Source organism: Cnephaeus nilssonii (genome assembly GCF_951640355.1).
Source record: "Cnephaeus nilssonii genome assembly, chromosome: 13".
In the NCBI taxonomy this organism is placed as follows: Eukaryota; Metazoa; Chordata; class Mammalia; order Chiroptera; family Vespertilionidae; genus Cnephaeus; species Cnephaeus nilssonii.
Window position 1 is genome coordinate 73,399,528 of NC_137084.1, and position 24,173 is coordinate 73,423,700.

The 24,173-nt window shown below is 39.2% G+C and overlaps 1 protein-coding gene across 1 annotated transcript in view; it reads left to right on the plus strand.

The window, feature by feature from the left end:
* Positions 1-24,173, plus strand: part of LOC307110204 (caspase-13-like) — a gene marked incomplete at both ends in the record, with an annotated part of 148,296 nt that overhangs the window by 117,176 nt on the left and 6,947 nt on the right. Inside the window, 4 exon segments of the mRNA XM_079789199.1 lie at positions 19,169-19,363; positions 20,470-20,610; positions 22,108-22,169; positions 22,173-22,214. Of these exon segments, the coding sequence (XP_079645325.1) occupies positions 19,169-19,363; positions 20,470-20,610; positions 22,108-22,169; positions 22,173-22,214 (440 nt within the window).

Genomic DNA, 24,173 nt, shown 5'->3' on the forward strand with positions numbered 1-24,173 from the left:
TATTCTTCTCAAGGTAGGATGATGTAGCCAGTGTACTGCAGAGTCTGGTTTCCATATGCTGTCAGCTCTTAGACAAGTAAGTAGCCCAATTTCACCCCGCATTTCTTACTCTCAGACCCTACTTCCTATGTCCAAGACCCTGAGATAAGCTGCCCCGTGTCCTCCTTGCTCCTGTGACATGCCTCTGCAGCCCCTTTCTCCTGTCTACAGCTGAACACCTGTTTCCTCTCTGGCTTCTCTCCCTTTTGGAAATCTTGGAACTATCCTGAAGGCCTCATCTTGTCGAAGCTCTTTCAGCCAATAATTAAATCTATACAAGACAGATTAATAAGAGAAAAATAACTAAATGGATTTACATATGGTAGCATGAGAACCCCACATACATGCGACAGTCAGAGACAGAGAGAGAAATAAGGTATGTAGGGTGTTCCGAACCCAGGATGATGTAAGGTGCCTTGAAGCTTCAGAGGTGAGGAAGGTTATTGCAGGACAATAAAGCGACCAGACATTTAATAGTAGTTTGCCCTTCCCTGTAAGTAGGTCATAAAACGTTATTTCTGTTAAGTCTTATTATGGGCAAGGCCACTAACTGAAATGCTTTAAGGGAGAGGTAAACATTTCTGATGGTCTGCAGGGTCTTGATTGCCTTCAGCCCCAAGTTATTCACATGCCAAATTGGCGCATTTTGGTGATGTCTGTTCTGAATCCCTATAACACCAAAGACTGTATGAAAAAAAAACACACCTTCTAGTGTTGATATAGTTGATAGATTGTCTTTGATGGAATAGCAGTAATAGAAAGAGTATAATGAAACAACTAAACTGCCAATGCTAAGTAATATTAAGAATCTTTTAGTTCAGATGCAATTGCAAGAATATCACATCACAGGGTTAACAATTTACCAGTGAACACTGAGTGCAAATGCCAGAAAGAAATAAACTACACTAGCTATGGGACTTAAAGAAGGAACAGAATCAACAATTTATTCTAAGCCTTACCTTCTTAAAACTTGGCAATGTTTATTGCTCAAGAACAAAATAGTCATGGGGTCTCATGGTGCCTACCACTGTGTGCAAGGCCTTCTGCTAACTTCTGCACCTATAAATGGAGTTTCTTATTGGAAAGAAGTCATACATCTCTGGTCGGAGCTGGGAATTGTGCCTCAGGTTTCCGTCTAGTGTAAGGGAACAAAATTTGTAATCCCCAATAAATCTCTTTGATGTAAGAATTCTTTTAGGCTGATCATTTCTATGAAATTGCAGGCATAGAAAAGCTCTCAAACTGTGTAAAAGTTATCCTTTTTTGCAAGAGACATTTACTTAATACTAGGGAAATCTCCATTTGGAAGGATGTCTCCCTAGCTGTACCAGGAAGAGAAGGATAACCTTACCTCTTGACATTCTTATCAGTACTGAAGGCAAAAGTGTAAATCTATAAAACAACCTCACCCTTGTTTACTGGATTGTTCTTGGTTATGTCATAATTGGCTCCCCACCCCCAACATCTTCTTTAGTCTTTATTGAAGATTGTATGTAAGGTGGTGGCTTCAGCCCCTTCAGGGACTTACTCAGTTTTCCTGATTCTCACCCATGTACACATATTAATTTTTGTGTGTTTTTATTTTGTTAATTAGTTTGAGGTCAATTTAATTATTAGGCCAGCCAAAAACCTAGAAATAATAGGTTTTTTTTTCCTTCCACACCAGTCTATGGTAGTATTCCCTCACAGCTTGGGGCTGGGGCAGGAGGTCGGGGCTGTAGGGCAAGGTGTTGCATGGAGTTCACAGATAAGGTGACCAGATGATGTGTGTGCTAACCTGAGGTACTTTGAGAGGAAAAATGCATGCTAACCTAGGAGGACATGAGGAGGACAGGTAAATTGGGACACAGTACAGAAAACAGGCATAGGGCCAAAACTGGCCCAATGAGAACACAAAGGGAGAGATCTTTGGGTGACAAGGTCACCTGATAGCCTGCTACCACTTCAGGTGTCCAGGCATAAATCTGTCAGGCACTCTCAGAGGCTGCGAAGGGAACTATTAATCAGTATCCATCTCCATTCTTGTACGGTAATGGAGCTTTCAATTGATCCCATGCTAGTTCAGCTAAAGTTTATTTTTCCTTTGTTTGTTTTCCCTACCAGCTCTCTTGCAGCTACCTTTGGCCAAATGATTAGGTTTTTGTCCAAAGAGAGATGAAATGTCTGTGAGAGAGAGAGAGGCAGGAGCTCTGACGCTCCTCTGTCTCTATAAGAGCAGGAAATAAGTTCATGTGAAAGGTGCCCTTCACTCTCCTGAGGGCTGAGAGGCAACCTGATCACAGACTCATAAAAACCAGAATTGAAAAGCCTGTATAAATAAACCTAGTAACGCCTTTCCAAATTTCCTTCCTAAGTCTAAACCTTGCTTAGCTTTCTTTCTCATGAGCACTAATATCTTTGTCCTGTCAATTTCTCACAAATTTTTTTTGTCTAAAAAGGTCTAAGCCGAAACCGATTTGGCTCAGTGGATAGAGTGTCGGCCTGCGGACTGAAAGGTCCCATGTTCGATTCCGGTCAAGGGCATGTACCTTGGTTGTGGGCACATCCCCAATAGGAGGTGTGCAAGAGGCAGCTGATCGATGTTTCTCTCTCATCGATGTTTCTAACTCTCTATCCCTCTCTCTTCCTCTCTGTAAAAAATCAATAAAATATATTTAAATAAATAAATAAAAAGGTCTAAAAAGGTACCTCATTTGATCATTTCTTTGAGCCTCATTTTATGATCTGAGTATCATATCATGATTCCCCTGTCCACATGTGGGAAACTGGTTTTTCTCTTTTCAATCTAGTCTTGTGTCAATTTTATTTTTTTCTCATTAGTCCAGCCATAAGAACTAAAGGGTAGAGGGGAGAATTCCGCGCCCCCCCCCCAACATATGCTTTGTCTATGGATGTACTTAAATGAAATGTATTCTCCCCTTTTCTTTGCTCTGCTCCCTCAGAATGGAATGCAGGCAAATTAGCATAAGCTGAAGCATCACCTTAAACCATGATAAGGTATTATAAACCTGGATCCCCAGGATCCCAACATATTAGCCCTGGAATTCTATCTTGTTGAAGCCCTGATATACAAACTTTGTCCAGCAGCTGAATATGTATGACTACAGGTGCCTTCACTTTGGTCCTCTTGTTAGAGTGAGGCAGAATTCTGACCTAGTTGCTTCCCTTACATACTTATCGGGATAAATAGAGGTGTCAGCCAATTCCAGCTCAGTTGCCAACACAGAGCATACTATGTTAGAGGCTGCTACATTCAGATCCTTTTCCAAATTGTATTCTAGGGTTTAATAATAATAATAATAAACCTATATAATAAAAGGCTAGTATGCATATTGTCCCCTCTGGAGTTATGACATGCACTGACCACTATGGGGTGGCACAGAAGGAAGGAAGGCCCTGGCTGGCAGCCAGCAGCTGATCGCTGGCCAGGCCTAGGGACCCTACCTGTGCACGAATTTTGTGCACTGGGCATCTAGTAATAATAATAATAATAATAATAATAAAGGGTCAATTGTGGCCAGTCATAATTCAAGTTCAAAATAATTTAAGAACTGCATCCTCAATGATTTTGAGATGTAATTTATATCTCAGGGCTGAGTTTGAAGTCAGAAACCACATAACTGTCACAATTTGAATATTGTCACCAAGAGCTGAGGTTCCAGCACAGCGAGGACCAGAGACTGCAGTACTTTTCTTGTTCTCAGGGTCCCAAACAGGGAGGAGATCATGATGAACTCATCCAGCTTTTACTTTTCCTTGACAAATAATGGTTCTTTAACAAGAAAATTCTTTTAAACCTGGCCCTCTTTACCACACTAAGAAACGTGTGTGTGTGTGTGTGTGTGTGTGTGTGTGTGAGAGAGAGAGAGAGAGAGAGAGAGAGAGAGAGAGAGAGACAGGATGCTCAGTTTCTTCAGAGAAGCCATGGGGTCATGGAAAGAGTACCTGGCCAGGACTCAGATGACCGTTGCTTCTCCTTTTATCACCACATCTTCCTCACTGTGTGACCCTGACCTGTGGTGCTGAACCCAGAGAACACTTAAGAAGGATCTAGGTGCCTGAATTATTTGAAGCACTTCTACAGACAACATAAACATGCTATTTTGGGAATTACTAAAAGGCAGGTTTGCCAAATGTGTGGCAAACCACCTTTCTCACAGTTAGACGTGTTTAGCAATGAATGGTTTTCCTTCAGAAGTTTTAAGGTTCCTGACATAGGAAGTTTCCAAAACGGAGGGCTACATAGGGATCACCTGGTATTTCTCTCAGAGTATATTTATCTGAAAAGATTAATAATAAAAACACTCAGCTAACTTATTTCAGTGGACTTATTGAGAATACTTAGCTTTCAATAAATATTGGAATGTTCCTTGTAATTTTAACACAATCGTGTATTAATAGACAAGAAACAAGACTGCCTGAATGCACCCAACAATATTGACATGCCTTCCTCCTGTGGGGTGGTCAAAGGGGATACACACAGAGAAGACAATGGCAAAGGCAAGAAAAGAGCTTCTTGTTCTCCAATCACACTTGCTTCCAGAGGGAAAAGCAGCACCAAGGCCAGGTGGCCCTTAACAATAGCTCAGTCTCTAGCTCTCCAGGGAAGCCTGTCTGCCCACACAGGCTCACGCTATTTAACAAAAGTGCCTGTTTATCCGTTTAAAGTCTTCCCACACGGTGATGTAAGCTTGGGAAAGGCGGTGGTAGGAGAGATTCAGCTGCCCCGTGGCCTCTTGACAGGACACCTGACTAAAGGGGCCAGGATAAAGCTATACTGTGTCCCATTTATTCTGTGTAGCCCCCTTTCTTTCTTAAGTTCTGACCCAATTCCTGGGCCTCCTTTCTAGTGACTGAGTCTCTGTCTTTCTGTTCTCTCAGTCTACCATGATGTCAATTGCCTCAGTGGTGGATTAGAATGGAAGACTCTCCCACCATTTGGGCTCGCTTTTGGAAGGGATTTTGGAAGTCAGTGAAAGAGTAATGTATTCAGAGGGAAACCTGAAAACACGAGAGATGTTTCTGAAGGAATTTAAGGGTCTATCAATAAAATTTGTCCACTGCTGATCTTTCACTCGATCCCACTTGATAAATGAAGAGGGCCAGACCCAGAGAAGGGAGCCCAAGCATGAGTCCTTGGCTTCTAATTTTATTAGCTGAGTGATTGGAGAAACTGATCATCTTTAAAGGGGATGGAGAGGGAGGGCCCAAGATTTATCCAAGGCCTAAATTTCTCAAATGATACAATGGATGCATATATATACTGTTTTCCCCCTAAAGTATCAAAATCATTTAATGTAGTATGAAGGCTTTTGGCATTGGGGAAGTAAAGAGAGTGAGTGGATGGTAGAGTCAAGGTTTTCACACTCTACGTCAGGCCAAACTCCACATAAAGACAGCCCAGACACAACCAAGATAAAAGAAGAAATTCAGCAGCCGGATAAAGTATCAGTCACAACACATAGTACTAGAAAGTGTACTGTTGAGCTTCAGAAGGAAAGAGAGCCTTCAGTCTGGGGTGTGTGTGTGTGTGTGTGTGTGTGTGTGTGTGTGTGTGTGTAAGAATGTAGGACCAAGTGAGACATATTTTCAGATGCCATGTCCCTAGTTGAGGATGGGAGCCCATCATTTCCCTAGATTTCTCTAGCATAGACTCAGGCAGAGAGAGCGAGGCACATAGGCTTCCTCTCAGAATCCTCTCTAATAAAATGGCAATATGCAAATTAACCATCACTCCGCTACATAAGCCATGCCCACCAGCCAAGCCACGCCCACCAGCCAATCAGGGCGAGTATGCAAATTAACCCCAATCCAAGATGGCTACAGCCACAGAGAGCAAGGTTTCCCAGGTAACAGAGGAAGCCAAGCTTTCCATAGCCATTGCAGGCCTAAGCCTCCACTCAAGCTACAAAGTTTCAATAGTAGAAGGTAAACAAATTCAAACAAATGGCGGCAGAATGGAGCTTGAGAGAGCAGGCCAGGGTTGCCGGCGGAAACAGGGGAAGCAAAGCTTTCCACACACCCTGGCCGGGCTCACACACTTAAGGCTACAAAGTTTCAATTGTAGAAGGTGAATTAACTGCCGCAGAAATGGCTGCCGGAGCCCCAGGCGTGGCTCCGCTCCAGGCTACAAAGTTTCAATTGTAGAAGAAAAATAAATTCCAGATACCAGGGCCTCCCCTTGGGTTGCCAGGGGGCGTGGCCGGCCTGCAAACCACCACAGGCCCCTCGCTCAGGCTGCCCCACACCCCAAGGGAACCCCCACCCTTATCTGTGACACCCTTCAGGGCAAACCAGCTGGCCCCCACTCCTGTACCAGGCCTCTATCCTATCTAATAAAAGAGTAATATGCAGATTGATCATCACTGCAACACACAATATAGCTGCCCCCATGTGGTCAAAGATCCTGCCCCCATGTGGACACAAGATGGCCACCACAAGATGGCCAGCAGGAGAGGGCAGTTGGGAGGCACCCGGCCTGCAAGGGAGGGCAGTTGTGAGGGACCAGGCCTGCAAGGGAGGGCAGTTGAGAGTAACCAGGCTTGCAAGGGAGGGCAGTTGGAGGTGTTCAACCCTGCAGGAGAGGGCAGTTAGGGGTGACCAGGCTGGCAGAGGAGGAAAGTTGGGGGCAAACAGGCTGGCAGGGGAGCAGTTAAGCATCAACCAGGCTGGCAGCGGAGTGGTTAGGGGGTGATCAGGCTGGCAGGCAGAAGTGGTTAGGGGCAATCAGGAAGGCAGGCAGGCAAGCAGTTGGGAGCCAGCAGTCCTGGATTGTGAGAGGGATGTCCCATATTGGAGAGGGTACAGGCTGGGCTGAGGAACAACCCCCCGCCGTGCACGAATTTCGTGCACCAGGCTTCTAGTATATTATAATCCATGTATAACACTGTCTTTTATGAGATGGACTTTGTGGGATATTGAGACCACATAATTTACCCCACTTAATATGTTTTAGTAAAGTTTGAGAAGGCTTGGATGATTCTTATTATTATTGATTCTTTTTATACGATATGCCATGCTTAATCAGAGTTTAAACTGCTAGATTATTACACCACAACAAAAATAAATATCTACATTTACCCAATTGTCTATATATTCAGGCTGGCTACCTAGGAAATCCAAAAGTGATACATACTCATGCCCATGAAAATATTTTAAGGACTATTTACAAAAAATTTTTGCAATGGCTTGTATTTAATTGTTTTATCATATCCATTGTTTCAGCCTAAACATGTGGTAATTGCTGTGGTATTACAAGTGGGTCTGTTTGTGGATTTTTTTAAAGCTTGGAGAAATATTGAGATTTATTTTTATTTTTCAATAATTTGTTTTTCAGTAATCATAAGGGGAAAGATCACCTGTACTTGTATAAGTTGGGAACTTTTCTGAAATACTTGATTAAATATAAAACAATAAATAATGAAATAAGTGAATAGGCAAATGAGTAAATATTCCTAAGTTTGGTAGGGCCACTAGTATAAATACATGGCTTGATATAATTATGAGTGACTTTGAGAGAGCAAAACAAAGGACATTAGTTCTTAAATTAAAACTAGAGGCCCGGTGCACGAATCCGTGCATAGGTGGGGTCCCTCTGCCTGGCCAGTGATCAGGGCCAATCAGGACCATCTCGCCCAGTCCCGATCCAGGCTTATTGGGGCCAATGGCTGGGGAGGGACTGTGGGAAGGACCACAGGAGGACTCCAGGGCATGTCTGACCCTGTCTCTCCCAGTCCTGATTGGCCGGACCCCAGCAGCAACTCACCTACCAGTTGGAGCATCTGCCCCCTGGTGGTCAGTGCATGTTATAGCAACTGGTCAGTTGACTGCTCAGTTGGACACTTAGAATATTAGGCTTTTATATATGGCATATATATATATATATATATATATATATATATATATATATATAATTAAAAGGCATAGTGTTAAATTGGAAACATAGATGTGAACTTCTGGCCCATTTGGAGAAAATGAGAATTCCATCTTGGGAATGGGTAATACACCAGGCTTCACTTTACTTTATCCTGAATACTTATGTAAAGCATTACTTCATGCACCTGTATAGGCATCTCAAGAACACATTTCTGTCTCTAACACTATTCCTCATAAAAATAACTCAAAGTTCCTTGCAAGTGTGTTTTTTTCTTGTTTGGGGCAGAGGAACTCAATATAACCAAGAGACATCCTAATTTTTAAATCCCCCCCTCCCCAAAGCAAGAATATTTTCAATGGTGTTTAAGGTAACTTACAAAGAAGAAAAGAGTAAAAGTAGTAGGTTGCTAATTGACAGATTGTTATTAATCTACACACATGCACACAGAGACATAAACAATCAATAACAGTAATTGTGCAGTTATTCAAATTTAAATTCTCAAGGTATATAAATGTCAGGAAGTCTATAAAGGTTTCTAAAGTGGATAGATGTAAAATGTGATGAAAATCATTTCTGTCTGAACATTAGGAAGTTGATTGCTATCTCTAATTGCATGGGTCATTATTCAGTGGAAAAAAGGGGAAATAAATCTTAATTGTGAATGAGACTCTCTTAGGTAAAAGGTATAAAATCAAAATAACCAGACTGTATTACTATTTTCAGTCTCGCTATGCTCTCAATTTCCAGATTTAAAATATTGTATATTCTAGTTTGCCAAAAATTATTTAAAATTTATATTTAAAGATGAAAAACATATTCTGAAAGTGACTTAGAATGCTCAGAAATTAGTGGAACAATCTTTCCCCTTACATTGAAACTACTTTATTAAATAAAGTAATAAGATTTGTCTACTTACTCAGAATTTCCTGACCATTCTATTAAAATTCTGCTTCCTCCATTGCCTTATTTCCCAATATCTCTTTTTTGGTAGGAAGAAGAATGGGCGTCCAAATAGGTCTACATCCTAATTACCAGCACCTGTGAATGTTACCTCTGTGGAGTGTAAAAAATAATTTCCTAAGAGAATGTGTAACCTCTAAGATTTCAGAGAGAAAGTAGGCAGTTCACAGATAGATGAGAAAGAGCAACAATGTGGTGCATAAATGGATCCTGGCTGTCACTTAATCCACATATACTAAGGTAAATTGCTAAAGTGAATATCTCCCTCCTTTAAACATATTTTTCTAGCTGAATTCCATTAGGCAGGCTGCAGAGGTGGCGGGGGGGGGGGGGGGGGGGAAGATGTTCAAAGTTTCTTTCTGAGTCTTTTGTTTCTTAAAAATAACCAGCTTAGCCCAGTCAGTGGTTGAGCATCAACCTATGAACCAGGAGGTTGAGGCTCAATTCCTGGGGGCATATGCCCAGGTTGCAGGCTGGATCCCCAGTTGGGGTTTGCAGGAGGCAGCTGATCAATGATTCTCTCGCTCTCTCTCTCTTCCTCTCTGAAATCAATAAAATATATTTTAAGAAATACCAGCTTAAAATCAATATTCCAAAGGCATATTTTGGAGTGTCAAAATCTGGTCCCGCTCACTTAGAAAAGGGGACTTTATGGATATATTTAAATTAAAAACCTGGAGATGGAAAAATATTCTTTATGATCAATGTCAACCCATTCATATAAGTGGTTCTTTAAGAAAAAGATGGAGGCAAGAGTCAGAGTTACAAAAGTAGATGTAATAATGAAACTGAACAAGTGGGTTCTGCTGCCTATCACAATGAAAGCCAAACTTGGGAGACAGGTGCTGGTACAAAAGGCAAGATGTTTATTCAGCTGCTGCCCTGGGAAAATGCTGGGCTGTGTCCCATCTCGCCTTCCTACTCAAGCCTGCAGTTCTTATAGGGATAGTGAGGGCAAGGCTTCTTTTCTCCATCCAGTTATCTTGCTAGCTTTTGAGCTGGGGTCCTGTCCATTCATGTTGCTAGCTTTTGGGGTAATAAATGTAAAAACCTCCCCTGCTCTATCTTGGCCAGTGGGAGAGACCCCCCTGGTGATCCCTCACTATCCGTGGTATCAGGATTAGTGGGGAGGTGAAGCGGGCAGTTGCAGGCTGTGAAGGGGGATTGCAGGCCCTCCCTCGGGTCCCTGAGATACTGCAAGCCTTAGCCCACCTCTCCATGTTGGACAGGTGTCCACATGTCCAGGCCCGATGGAGTCTGGAGGGCACCCCTGGGTCCCAGCATGCCTGTGCTCTCAGCACAGCTCTCAAGCAGTGAACAAAGTGACAAAAGACCATGAACCTGGAAATGTGGAAAAAGCAAGAGAAAGACTTCACCCTTAGCACCTCTGTAAGGAACACAGCCCTTCTGACACCTTGATTTCAGTTCAGTGACCACAAAAATTATAAAATAATAAATTGTCAATGTCTTAAGCCACTGGATTTGTGGTAATTTGTTACAGTTACACCCCCCACCACATCTACACATTTGTCCTTCATAATATGAATTATAACTTGCAATTACTATATGTATTTGTATGTGGCCTTTCCTAAGACAAAATATGCTTTATGAAGCCAAGATTCTATACCTTACTCATTCTCACTTAGCACAATATATGATATATAGTAGGATCACAATACATATTTTTTTAAAATATATTTTATTGATTTTTTTACAGAGAGGAAGGGAGAGGGAGATAGAGTTAGAAACATCAATGAGAGAGAAACATCAATCAGCTGCCTCCTGCACACCCCCACTGGGGATGTGCCTGCAACCAAGGTACATGCCCTTGACCAGAATCGAACCTGGTACCCTTGAGTCTGCAGGCTGACGCTCTATCCACTGAGCCAAACCGGTTATGGCACAATACATATTTTAAGTGAATTAAGATTAATGCAATTTAAGACTGCATTCAGTTGTTCTAGCACCCATTGAGTTTATGAGAACAAAATAGCCCAGGACTTTTGTTCTACACAAATGCTATTGTCAAACCTGTTCATCTAACCTGTTTACTACCCACATTGTGCAAACTTTAATTTTGTTAATGCCAATGAGTGACTCACATATCTGAATTCCTGAGTAGTCAATAAAAAAAAATTAAGGACAAGGACAATGCCTTATTCTTGTTTTGAATCACTAGATCATAATTCAGTGTCTGACATTTATTAGACAGTCTATAAATATGCACTTAATGAAGAATATAAATTGAGGAATGTATTATGATTAAATTCTTAATTCATATTTATCTTTCCTGCAAATATCTTCATAGTTTAATTTTTTTAAATGATTTATCTGTATTACCAGATATTTTTCCAAATTATTTTTCATTCACAAATTTGCTATGTTGACATTTATTCTTCTTTCATTCTATCTGTATTTTATAATATACACTGATTTCCTTCTAGGTTGCAATTGTTTTAGGTGATGTGTAGATATAGGACTGAAGAAGAACTTTGTACATTGCTTTTTAACAGCATTCTTTCTTTAAAATGAAATATCTTTTCCTCCCCACGCTCACCTTTCCTCTCTACTATTAGTACATGAAATAGCTTAGGTTTGGGAATTGGAAGAGTAAATTTAAATTTGATTTCTAGCAGGTATTAACGATGTGACTTCCTGAAAGAATCTTAAACTAGAGCTTTAATCCACCTGTAAAATGGAGATAGAACACTAACATTCCTTCATAGGGATGTTAGTGAACAGTATTCTATTGTTGTAAAGCATCCACAACAATGCCAGAACTTAGTAAATTCTCAAATACAGTCCCTTTCTGTTTGAACCTTGCCATTCTTTAAAGCCCGGAGCACTTTTAAATCCATCCTTTTCTCAAATTCTAATCTGGCACTCCAGGTTTGTCCTACCATTTAGTGGATTATCTACTCTCTTCTATTGCATTTTTGTTGTTGTTGTTTGTTTTTTTCTTATGCTTTTGTCCCCCAGACTATCTTAAGTTTGGCATAATGCTCAAGATGACTGTTACTTTGATAATAGAGAGAGCTGGCCCAGGTTGAGAAAAACCGGATTCTCATCAAGCTCATCTTGTTGTTGGTTGAAATTAGGCTCTTCCATGGGCTTGTGAGAAAAGCATTTCAAGAATCCGTACATGGGAGACTGTGGTGTGGTTAGGTGTTTGGTGGTGAAAAATCAGAGTTCCCTCCTGGCTTTCCAATGTCCCATCCAGCTCCTTCCCTCTTCCCATGGAAAAAGTGCAATCCCATCTTCAGCAGGGCCGGAAAAAAAGTCAGTGTCCAAAGCTTCTGCTTCATATGAAGCTTAGTCCCTTCAGAGCCCAGTGGCTGCTAACCTGGCATGGGAGGCATGGTCCTGTGCTCCCAGGAGAGAGAGCGCACACGTGAACAGACTAGCGTGGGTCACCAAGCAAGAGACAGAAACCTTCTTTGGTTGCCAGGGATTATGTATTCTCAGGCGTGGGAGGAACCAGGAGGTTTTTCACAATAACCAATCAACTTCCCAAGCTTCCGAGGGCTTTTGACAGGGTCCAACATCCAATCAATTTATTATTTCCCCAGGTTAGACTGATAGACCTCTACAGTCAAGTACCTCCCCCTGAACCTTTATGGCTTTTATTGTGCATGTTCTTATCTCCCCCTACTTTTCCCAAACAATCTAGGAGAGGGGAAGGGAGGGGCAGTAATCCCCTGGAGGGTGTATGAAGCTGTAGATCCCTAGTGAAGCAAACAGACCCTGCGTCCCCAGCTGCTCTTGCTTAGTAATGTCTGGCTTTCCTTGACTTCTTTCCCTTATTAATAATTAGCTAACTATGATAGCAATCTCATCTCTCTGGCAAGTATAAGGCTCAGTATTATTCATCAGACAAGGCTGCTGCTACTTGCCTTTCCTGTCTAGCTCGAAAGGTGGTTGTGAGGACGCAGTGTAAAAAGTTCAAAAGGAAACTTACAACACAGCACCTGCTTTCAGGGCTGTATACCATGATAACACTAACCTAATCCTACAATCAATGCAGACGACTTAGCTTTGGTTCTGTACCAGGCACCTGCCACACAATCCATGCCCTGTTTCTGAGAGGCAGCCTGGCATAACGAAGAACCAGGTTTTGCTGTCAGACCAACTGGGTTTGAATTGTGGCTCTGCCATTTACTTGCTGTGTGGACTTGGGCCAATCCTTTAACCTCTCTGTGCCTCAGTTTTCTCAACTATAAAATGAACTTAAAGTCACCCACCTCATATACTCATCCTGTATAGTAAATTAACAAATAATTGAAACAACTTCATAAGGCACTATATAAATGTGTATTAAATAAACTTTATCATTTAATCCACACAAACAGAATATTATTATTCCTATTGTAATGTTAAAGCAACTGAGGCTAAGCCCAATGTAACACAACTTGTGAGAGAGCAGACACTTTACCCACTATCTTAAAATCTAACTTAAAATCTAGAAAGGTTCATTGTGAAGTGAGGGTGGGGGAGGGGGCCAACTTTTGTAAAGTCTGAAGCCATTTTTGGTAGTCACCATGGAGGCAGTGTTACTGGAACCCAGTGGGTAGAAGCAAGCAATGCTGCTGAACATTCTTCAATACACAGGACAGCTCCCTACAGCAAAGTATATCTGGCCCTAAATATTAATAGTCTTGCCAGATAAAACGCTGGTCAGCCGTTAAATTTAAATTTCAGTTAAATAACATATAAATATAAAGAAGATCCAAATGATGCCGTTAATAATCTGGTTATTATCAACAGGGAAGGAGGAAAGGGGAAACTAGGTAATGCAGGCATGTCATTTATACAGCGTTGCCAGAAGCTGCAGTTAACACGTTCCAAGACTATTCTCTGCAGACCCATGGGGGAAGGGACTGGACTATAGACGCATGCCCAGTAAGGCCTGGTGACCTGGGAAGATGCTTACCTGTCAGTGGCCAAAATAGGCATGGCTACTGCAAACACGAGAAGATATGATATTTAAATTCCTGTACAGAGCGAGTTCTCTCTCTTTCTTCCCCTCGAGACCCTCTTGCTCTCTTGGGACACCTGTTGCAGGGGGCTCACTCCCCCTCTGCATTTGCCCACATGGCTCACAGCCATGTGGACTCCACACAAGGAACCAATGGGTTTTAACTACCCTGATGCTGCATGGAACTCAGCTCCACCATGGAACGGAAACTCTGGACACCGGCCCTGCTTTTGGCTGTGCTAGAGTCCCAAGTGCACCTTTATCAGGACCGATTTAATGACAATGGGACTTTACCAACTGAGGGATGTAACTCTATGTAAATAAAAATGATTCATTCTCCCATGTGAGTCTTAGAGAACCCCTTTTCCGAAGATATCACCAGGCACCCACTCCCACTAGCAGTGGAGGCATCCCATCAACCCAATCCTCTGGCAACACAAATATTTAGATAAATGTGCAACATAAAACATTTGTGACATTTTTAACCAGGATTAATGCATTGTTATTTGCTAAATCTTGCTAGCTATAGAGTACCTGATTAGCTTTTTACAAAAACTCCATGAATCGGTGGTACATAGAATACACCTGTTTATAATTTACCAAATGGGAGTCAGAAAGGTTAACTTATTTGTGCACGGTCACTGAGCTGGAAAGTTGAAAAAATTAGGGTTAGTATACAAAAATATCATAATTCACTGGCCAATGGCTTTTTACATTCTCTAATAGCCCTTATTGATTCAGAAATTTGGAATAAGAACACTGGGCTATGATTAAAGAGAAAGCCAATGACTAATAACAGATAGAAAATCATTGAACTTGATCTTGCGTGATAAGTGGTCTTTGGAGCCATCAAATCATTTTGTGTCTATAGAGGCATTCTTAGTCATCTATGGTGCTAGGTACCAGGCCCATCTAAAGAACTCATCTTATAATTGTTTTCATAATTGTTTTGGTGTTTTACTGCTAAAATAAAGACAGAAGACAAGGACAAACATTATTTTATAGTACTGTTATAGTCCTTTTCATTAGAGTTGCAAATGGAGCTAAAGGACATCATAGAATTTGTTTTCTATAATAACTAGAATATGTACACTGAGTGGCCAGATTATTATGATCTCTGAAAGCATAATAATCTGGCCACTCAGTGTGTGTGTGTGTGTGTGTGTGTGTGTGTAATTAGAGGCCTGGTGCATGAATTCATGCATGGGTGGGGTCCGGCCAGCCTGGCCAGGGGGAGGGGACATGGACAGTTGGCCGGCCTGCCTGCTGGTCGAACTCCTGGTTGAGGGGACAATTTTCATATTAGCCTTTTATTATATGGGATATGCACTGAGTGGCCAGATTATTATGCGTTCAGAGATCATAATAATCTGGCCACTCAGTGTATATGAGTGGAAGAGATGAATAACAGAAATTGTTGCATGGGCCTCATATGAGACAACAACCTGTTGAACTGGCTAGAGAAGTCACTTATTAGTCTGTCTTCTCACAAGGTCAAAATGAGCCTCTGGAAGATAAGAGGCTTTGGTTTGGGGGAGGTTTGGAGCAGAAAGGCTCTGTGCAGGTGCTTCTTGGAGTCTTTCTGTCTGTGGTGGCTGGCCAGCTGCCCCCAAAGCTGAGAGGAGGTGCCCATGGGCTTGGGAGCTTGCAATAAAATCAACTGATTTCATTTTCAGTTTAGAAATCTCCCAGGTCAATGTTTAATTCTGCTACTTTATTTTTTCCCTACCTTTATTGAGATATAAATTGACATATAACATTGTATAAGTCTAGGATGTACACATAATGATGTGATATATGTATATTTTGTGAAATAGTCACCACAATAAGTTTAGTTAACATCCATCACTTCACATAGCTGTCATTCTTTTTTTTTTTTTTTCTTAATATGTTTTTATTGATTTCAGAGAGGGCGAGGGAGAGAGAGATTGGAACATCAATGATGAGAGAGAATCATTGATTGGCGCCTCCTGCACGCCCCCTCCTGGGGATTGAGCTCGAAACCTGGGTATGTTCCCTGACCGGAAATCAACCTTGACCTCTTGGTTCATAGGTCCATGCTCAACCACCATGCCACACTGACCAGGCATCTCTCTCTCTTTCTTTATTCTTTTATGGTAAGAATGTTTAAGATCAGCAACTTTCAAGTATCCGATACAGTACTGTTAACTATAGCCACCATGTTGTACAGTAAATCCTAGAACTTATTTAGCATATAACTGGAAGTTTTTACCTCATTTCTCCAACCCCTAAACCTGGTAACTAACAATCTACTCTCTATGTCTATGAGTTCAGCATTTTTAGATTTCATATTCAAGTGAGATCATACAATATTTGCTTTATTGCTTGATATTTTGTCTGACATTTATTTTACTTAGCATAATGCCCTCAGGGTTTATCCACTTTGTCTGAAATAGCAGAATTTCCTTCTTTTTCATGGATGAATTATATATATATATATATATATATATATATATATATATATATGATATTTTTATAGCCACATATATTTATATCATATAAATATATATGATATTTTTAATCCATTTAACTATTGAAGGATACAGGTGATTTCCATGTGTGGCTATTGGAAATAATGCTACAATAAGTATGGTGGTACAGATAGCTTTTGGGGATAGTGATTTCATTTCCTTCAGATATATATACCCAGGAATATGGTTGCTAAGTCACATGATAGTCCTTTTTCTTTTATTTATTTATTTGTTTTTTTTTAGAAACTCCCATGCTGTTTTCCAGAGTGCTGTACCAATTTACATTCCCATTAACAGTGCACAAAGGTTTCTTTTGCCCACATGCAGGCTTTTCTCTACATGCTGTCTCTTGTTATTTTGATAGTGGCCATTCTAGCAGATGTGAGGTGATATCTCATTGTGGTTTTGATTTGCATTTCTCTGAGGATTAGTGTCATCAAAGACCTTTTTATATACATGCAGACCCTATATATGGCATTTTTGGAAAAACTGTCATTTCTGCTCCTTTGCCTATTTTAAAATCATATTATTTGTGTTTTTGCTATTGAATTCTATGAGTTTCTTATATATTTTGGATATTAATCCCTTTAATTAAAGGGGTTAATTACAAAGATCTTAAGTAGCCAAAGCAATCTTGAGAAAGAACAAAGCTGAAGGGATCACACTTCCTGATTTCAAACTATATTTCAAAGCTGTAGTAATAAAAATTGTATGTCACTGGCATAAAAACAGACATAGATCAATGAAATAGAAACAAGAATCCAGGCCCAGGCACGTATGGTCACCTAACATTTGAAAGGGGAATCAATAATACTCAATGGGAAAGGACAGTCTCTTTAATAAACGTGTAGGAAAAGGTCATTGCGATAGAAGGTCATGTGACCTAAAGCAGCTTCAGGAAAGCTTGAGAACTTGCTTCGTGGTGGGGAGAGGGTTGGAAACACAGAAAACACTCACTCTGCTCCACAGAAATTTTCGCCCTCTATGCAGGAAAATCTGTTTCCTTTTTCAACACCTGGGAAGACTCAGCCAGCTGGGGCTGACAGGCCATTCACTAGGTTCAAGGGCAGTCTTCCAGGCAAGCAGCCGGTGGCCTCACAAAACCATGCCCTCCAAGTTTGTTAAGGTCTCGCTTACTGTAACTTGTGGTATCAAAACCACTTCCTGAAATTGTAAAGTACTGCCAGAATAAATGGCCTTCCCCCGCCAAGAAAAAAGTGACATTTGTGCGGTGGAATCTTTTGAATGAATATAATGGAAAGAGTTTGGTGTCATTTCTGATGGGCTGTGTGTTATTTTTCTGGCCATAGTTTGTGAATTGTAATTGTGGCTTCCCATTTAATTGTCATAACTAGACAGAAATTGTTTAAAAGTTCAGAAAGTTCAATAAAAATACAAATGGCTAAACAAAAATAAATAAGTAAATAGGGAAAACTAGATATGCAAAAGAATTAAATTGAATTCCTATCTTACACCATTCACAAAAATTAACTTAAAAATGGATTAGATTTACATGCAAGATTTGAAACTATCAAACTAAACTCTTAGAAGAAAATGTAGGGAAAAAGCTCATTGACATTGATTTTTGCAATGACTCTTTGGATATGACACTGTCATTGAATAAGAGAATTCCCATCTTCTACCCTACTTTTTAGTTCTTATGGTTACTATTGACACAAAACCAGATTAACAGAAAAAACCCCCACAATTAAATATTTGTGCACAGGAGAATCACAACATGATGTTCAGATCATAAAATGAGGTTCAAAGAAATGGTCAAACTGTGATACTTTTAGAGACAGAAAACAGTAAATTTGTGAGAAATTGACAAAACAAAAAGAGCTAGTGCTCAAGAGAATCCGAGCAAGGATTTAGTTTAGATAGTCAATTAGTAAAGGCCTTACACGGTTTGTTTACAAACGTTTTTCACTCTGGATTTAATAATTTATATATATAATGCCTAAGCAACCGGCTGACCGGTAGACCATTTGACTGTCTGACCAGTAGCTATGATGTACACTGACCACCAGAAGGCAGACACTCAATGCAGGAGCAGAACCACAGGCATGGAAACATGGAACAGACTGATGAATCTCAGAGGGAAGTGGGGAGGAGAGAGGGTATGGAGAGATTAACCAAAGATCTCTATATGCATACTAGAGGCCTGCTGCATGGATTCGTGCACCAGTGGGGTCCCTTGGCTTTGCCTGTGCCCTCTTGCAATCCGGGACCCCTAGGGGGATGCCTGGGAAATAATAATTAATAAGTAACTATAGATAGGTAATTTATTCTATTAAGTGAATTAGATTGGCAATAATGAATAAATAATGCTGCAACATATTATATATAGATACTAAATCATATATATATATATATATGCTAGAAAAATAATTCTATATAATAAAGAGCTAATATGCTAATTAGACTGAACAGCAGAACCACCATCTGGAGGACCTTCCAGATGAAGCCAGGGCTGTGAGGGCTGAGCCCCTTTGCACGAATTTCATGCATTGGGCCTCTAGTGTCCATATAAAGCTTTAATTATGATTAGTGTAGACTAAAGTAGGTGGAGAATGTCTTTAATTATGATCAATGTAGACTAAAGTAGGTGGAGAATGTATTTAATCTTCAAAAAAATTAGAAATGGATTTTTTAAAAAATCTTTATTGTTGAAAGTATTACATATGTCCACTCTTTTCTCCCATTGAACCTTTATTGCCTGCCCCCGTCCCCACCCATGCCCCAGGCCTCCACCACCCTATTGCCTGTGTCCATCAGTTATGCATATATGCCTACAAGTTCTGTGGTTGATCTCTTCCCACTCAGAGCACAGGACCTCAGATAGTACGTTCTTGGTGTTCATGTCTCATGGCCTCCTGCTTATAATCTGTGGGACTCTGCATAGCGATGAAAACCCAGATGTGCTACCTTATGACACCATATTCCAGATTTTCAAGTATCAAAACTGCTGCCATCTAAAGGACAAGTCCAAGATCATCATCATCCAGGCCTGCAGAAGTGGTGAGTTCTGACGGGGTTGAGAGGTCTGGGAGGAGTGTATCATGCAAGCTTTTACTGGGTGTTTTATATCTAGTAAAAATAAGCCTAAACCTGCCTTACTTTTGCAATTATACCTAATATACTTTTTTTGGGAAGAATACCTAGCGATGACAACAGAGAAATTGATATACAAATAAATATAAACTCTATTCACTCTAGTGGACCATAGCAAGTGAAGATGATATTAATGCTAACTCTAAATTATCTTTATGTGGAACTATTAAAATTATAACATATAAATGGCTTTAATTTCAACATTTATGAATCAAAATTATATTATCTCTGGCAGGATGAAAGAAGGTGAAGTCATTAAGAAAAAATATAACATAAGGCATAGATACCAACAAAAGTGTGGTGATAGAGGGAAAGTGGGTGGGGATAGGAGGAGGTGGGCAAAGAGACTTTGCTTGGGGGGATGGGAGCACAATGCAGTGTGCTGATGATGTTTTGTTGAGTTGTCCACTTGAAACCTGCAAGGTTTTGTGAACCAATGTCATCCCAATAAACTCAATTAAAAGTGAATTTCACTGTATGTTAATTATACCTCAACTAACAAAAAAAAAAAATCAAAACAAATAATTATGGCATTTCTTTCTCTTATATGTTAATTCAAACTTTAAGATATTTATATCACTTGGGGAATGGCTTAGAAGGGTTAAGTAGCAATAGGAAAGGAAAGAAAAATTTGTTTTAGAATCCTATGCCTGTTATTGAATTAAGCAGATATTTCCTTCCTTGACATTGCAATGTTATTTTACTGCCATTAAACCAAAAACTGGTTACTTAGGAATAGTCAATAGTATTTTATAGCACCATTACTCTCCCTGATCAATAGGTACATTCCAGGTGTAGATGGTAGTTGCTATTTATTGACATTCTGTAAAGTGGGAGTAGAGATAATGTATTAGGCCTGTACTGTGTGTGTGTGTGTGTGTGTGTGTGTGTGTGTGTGTGTACGCACACATAGTTAATTAGAACACCTTCATTAAGGGCATCCTATTTATTTAGTCAAAAGAGTGTTAGCATGGGCTTAGCAGTGAAGAATATAACAGGTGGTGTCCCCTCAGCAAACCGTGGAGAGGTGTGGGTCAGTGACTCTCTAGTGGCCTCAGCAGACAGCTCTGCAGAGTCTCCAGAGGACTTGAAAGACGATAGTGTCCACAAGACCCATGTGAAGAAGGATTTCATTGCTTTCTGCTCAACACCACGTATGTGTCTTTAATTTGTAGGCAAGGTTTCGTAGGGATGAGGACTGCCTGTCATCATAATTTGGCTTGATATTCCAGGAGAGAACACAGAACAAATGTGTTTGGGAGGAATTTATAAAGGAAAGAAGAACCTGTTGAAGATTCTGAAGCCTCCTTTCGTAGCTTCCTATGGTCATTCAGTCTCCCTCAGGTTCTACATCCACCCAGATGTTAGTATTGCATATCCTATAAGTGATCAACAGCAATATTGATGTGGTGAGTCTATTGTGCAAAATAGCATTGTTTTCACTGCTGAAGAAAATATTAAAAGAAAAAGAGGGTGTGCGCTCCTTTTCAGAAAGCATATTTTCTAGTTTGGAAAACAAGAAATCAAGGTATAAAATGCTGTTAAAAGATCATTAAATAATTAGCAGCACATGGTAAAGTGATATTGCAACCTGGGGTAGTAATGAGGTTTAAAGAATTAATTCCCCAAAATCATCATATTTAAGGTGTTATCATTTAAAAAAGAAGATAGTATAGTAGAAAGAAGAGCGTTCTCAGGCCTGTATAAAGGCAGATAGAATTTCAAAAATGTTGAAGCAGAAGCTTATTCTTACTTAATATATTTCATTTAATTTATTAAAACATATGTATATCTATATATCTATATCTATAGATTAGATGATATATAGATATAGATGATATAGGTGATAGAGATAGAGATATTCTAGCACATCTCTATTAGCTAAATATTATCATCTCATTCACCCATAAAAGGAAACTAAAGCTCACAAAAATCATATCAATTGCCTGAATAAACACTAGTAGTATTCAGATATGAACCCAAGTTAGTTTGAGTAAAAAGTTTAGGCTATGTTAGCAAACTCAACAAAAACAATAGAAACATTATATCATTTAAACATGTGGACCCTTCCAGAGTCAGAAACATGTAGACTTTTGTGCCCAGGCATGGCCTACTGAACTATAAGAATACAGCAGTCTTAGCAAAAGCTATCTCTGCCCCTGCACGACTGACCTATGAATTGAACCACCCAGTGTTAACTAAGGAAGAGCAAACTTGGGTTTCCTGCTAGGTGGGCTTTTATTGGAGGAGGGCATTCATGGTATAGTATTGAAGCATCTTCTGAGCCAGACAGATGTGGGTTCAATAATTATGTCATCAATTTGTAGCTCTGAGGCCTTAAAAATTTTTAAGATTAAGTGAGAAAATATTTGCTAGGAAATAAGATCTAAACATACTGGTTTTAGATTTTGAAGTATAGAACTGTGGTTCTAGAACTCTACTTTCTCATCTAAGATGCTATAATCCTTACATGATGTATTTTATGGTTCAATCTAAGTCCACCATGTCATTTTGCATGTAAAGCCACGCCCAGAAATCTGAGTCTTTATTTTTCCTACATGCATAGGTCTGTCTGGAGGTATTTGCAATTTATGACCTTTTTGTAAGGATGAAGGTTGTAACTCAAAATTTAGCATTTCCTTTATTCACAGATGATGTTTCCTGGAGAAGAGCAAGTGTTTCTCTCTTCATCACACAACTTATAAATTATATCTAAGAATATTCTAGGCCTTATCACCTGACAAAAATATTTGTGATGGTAAGTAGCATATTATCTGCTATAGTATTCATTTATTCATAGAAGTAAGATAATTTATAGAAGAAATAACCCAACTGCATATTTTACACAAATGATAGAATATTATTCACTGTAGCACACCTTGCTTTTTAAATATTTCCAAAGTACTAAGCTCTAGTAGGCAAAGAAAGTTTAATGTATGTTAATATTAAAAATATTAAAAATATGGGAGATAAGGAAGAGATAAAAAAGAATATTAAATACAGAACATTATAGAAAATGAATATGACCTATGGGGATAACATGTGGTAGGGAATAATATTTACTTACACATATCCACTTGAGTGAATTTCCAGGCTACTGCATATAGAGGCAGAAATAAGACAGAGTCTGGTGGACTCCACAATTAAAAAGACAGAGCTGACAATCCAGGAAGAACAAGGTGGCTAGAGTTCATAGAACATCAAAGGAGAGAACTCTGGAGACATTCAGAGGGTCCCCATGATGTATTTAGCAGAGTATGCTCAGTGTGTGTGTGTGTGTGTGTGTGTGTGTGTGTGTGTGTGTGTGTGTATGTGTACTGCTGAGTCAGGGGAAATAGCTATCCTAAGGGACTACTCGGAAAAATACTATGGTAGCTATACAAAGCCAGGAATAGTGCCTATTGCCACCAGCCAGACTGGAAAAATATCATAATTTGCCTGCAAACTATTCAGAAGGGTCTTACCTAAGGTGTAGGGAATAAAGGACCCTGAAACAAATAATTCTCTGGTCCTTCCCAACAAACCTAAAACCAAAACACAAGATAAAAGTGTTCCCAAGTCATACAGTACATCCAAGAACAAAGCATAATAATATATACAAAAGCACTTGAAAATATAAATTTCAAAATATATGACATCAAATAAAAATTACCAGGGATGTAAAGAATCAGAAAAATAAAACACACTATCAGCAGAATAATCAAAACTGAATCATAACTGGCACAGATACTGAGATTAACAAGGACAATAAATAGCATTAAATATATCCAATAATTAAGTAGAGGCATGGAAAATATTTAAAAAATCTAAATTGTATTTTGAGATAAATAAATTAGAATGTGTAAGCTGAAAAATACACTGAATTAGATTATTAGCTGATTAGATATTGTAAAAATAAAAAAATAATGAACTTGAAGAGACTATACAAGATGAAGCACAGCAAACAACAAAAATACAATTAAAAAATAAACAAAGCATCAATGAATTGTGAGGTCAATTGAAAAAGGGCTATGATACATTTAAGTCCTAAAGGAGAAGGAAGAAAATAATATTTGAAGATATAAGAGCCAAATTTTCTCCAAATGTAATAAAATCTATAAATCTATAGATTTAAGAAGGGTAACAAACCTCAAGTATTAAAAATGTAGAATAAATACAACAGACTCATATTAGTCTAAATTCTCTAAACTATTGGTAAAAAATTGAAGAGTAAAAAGAAACATGCTATATAGAGAGAAACAGAGTAGAGTGAAGCAGACTAATTATCAGAAACAATTCATGCTAGAAAACAGTAGTGAAAGTCAAAAGAAAGTCATCCTAAGATTCTAAGTCCAGAAAAACATAAAATTATTTTTCATAAACAAAGGCAATGTAAAGACTTTTTAGCCATACAGAAGCTGAAATATCTCATCAGGAGAGCTGCACTATAAGAAATGTTAATGGAAGTCAGTCAGCAGAAGAAAATGATACCATATGAAAATATAGATCCACAGAAAGGAATGGAAATACTGGAAATGGTAACTACATAGAAAATTAAGTATACATTTTCCTTTTAAAAAATACTCTTTAAGGGAAAATTTGATGATTTAATAAAAAATAAAAACACCTGTTGTGAGATAACAAGTTAAAGTTATATATTATGCATTTTTATACACCAATAATGAATTCATAGAAAGAAAAACTAAAAAAAAAATCCATTTACTTTTGCAACAAAAAA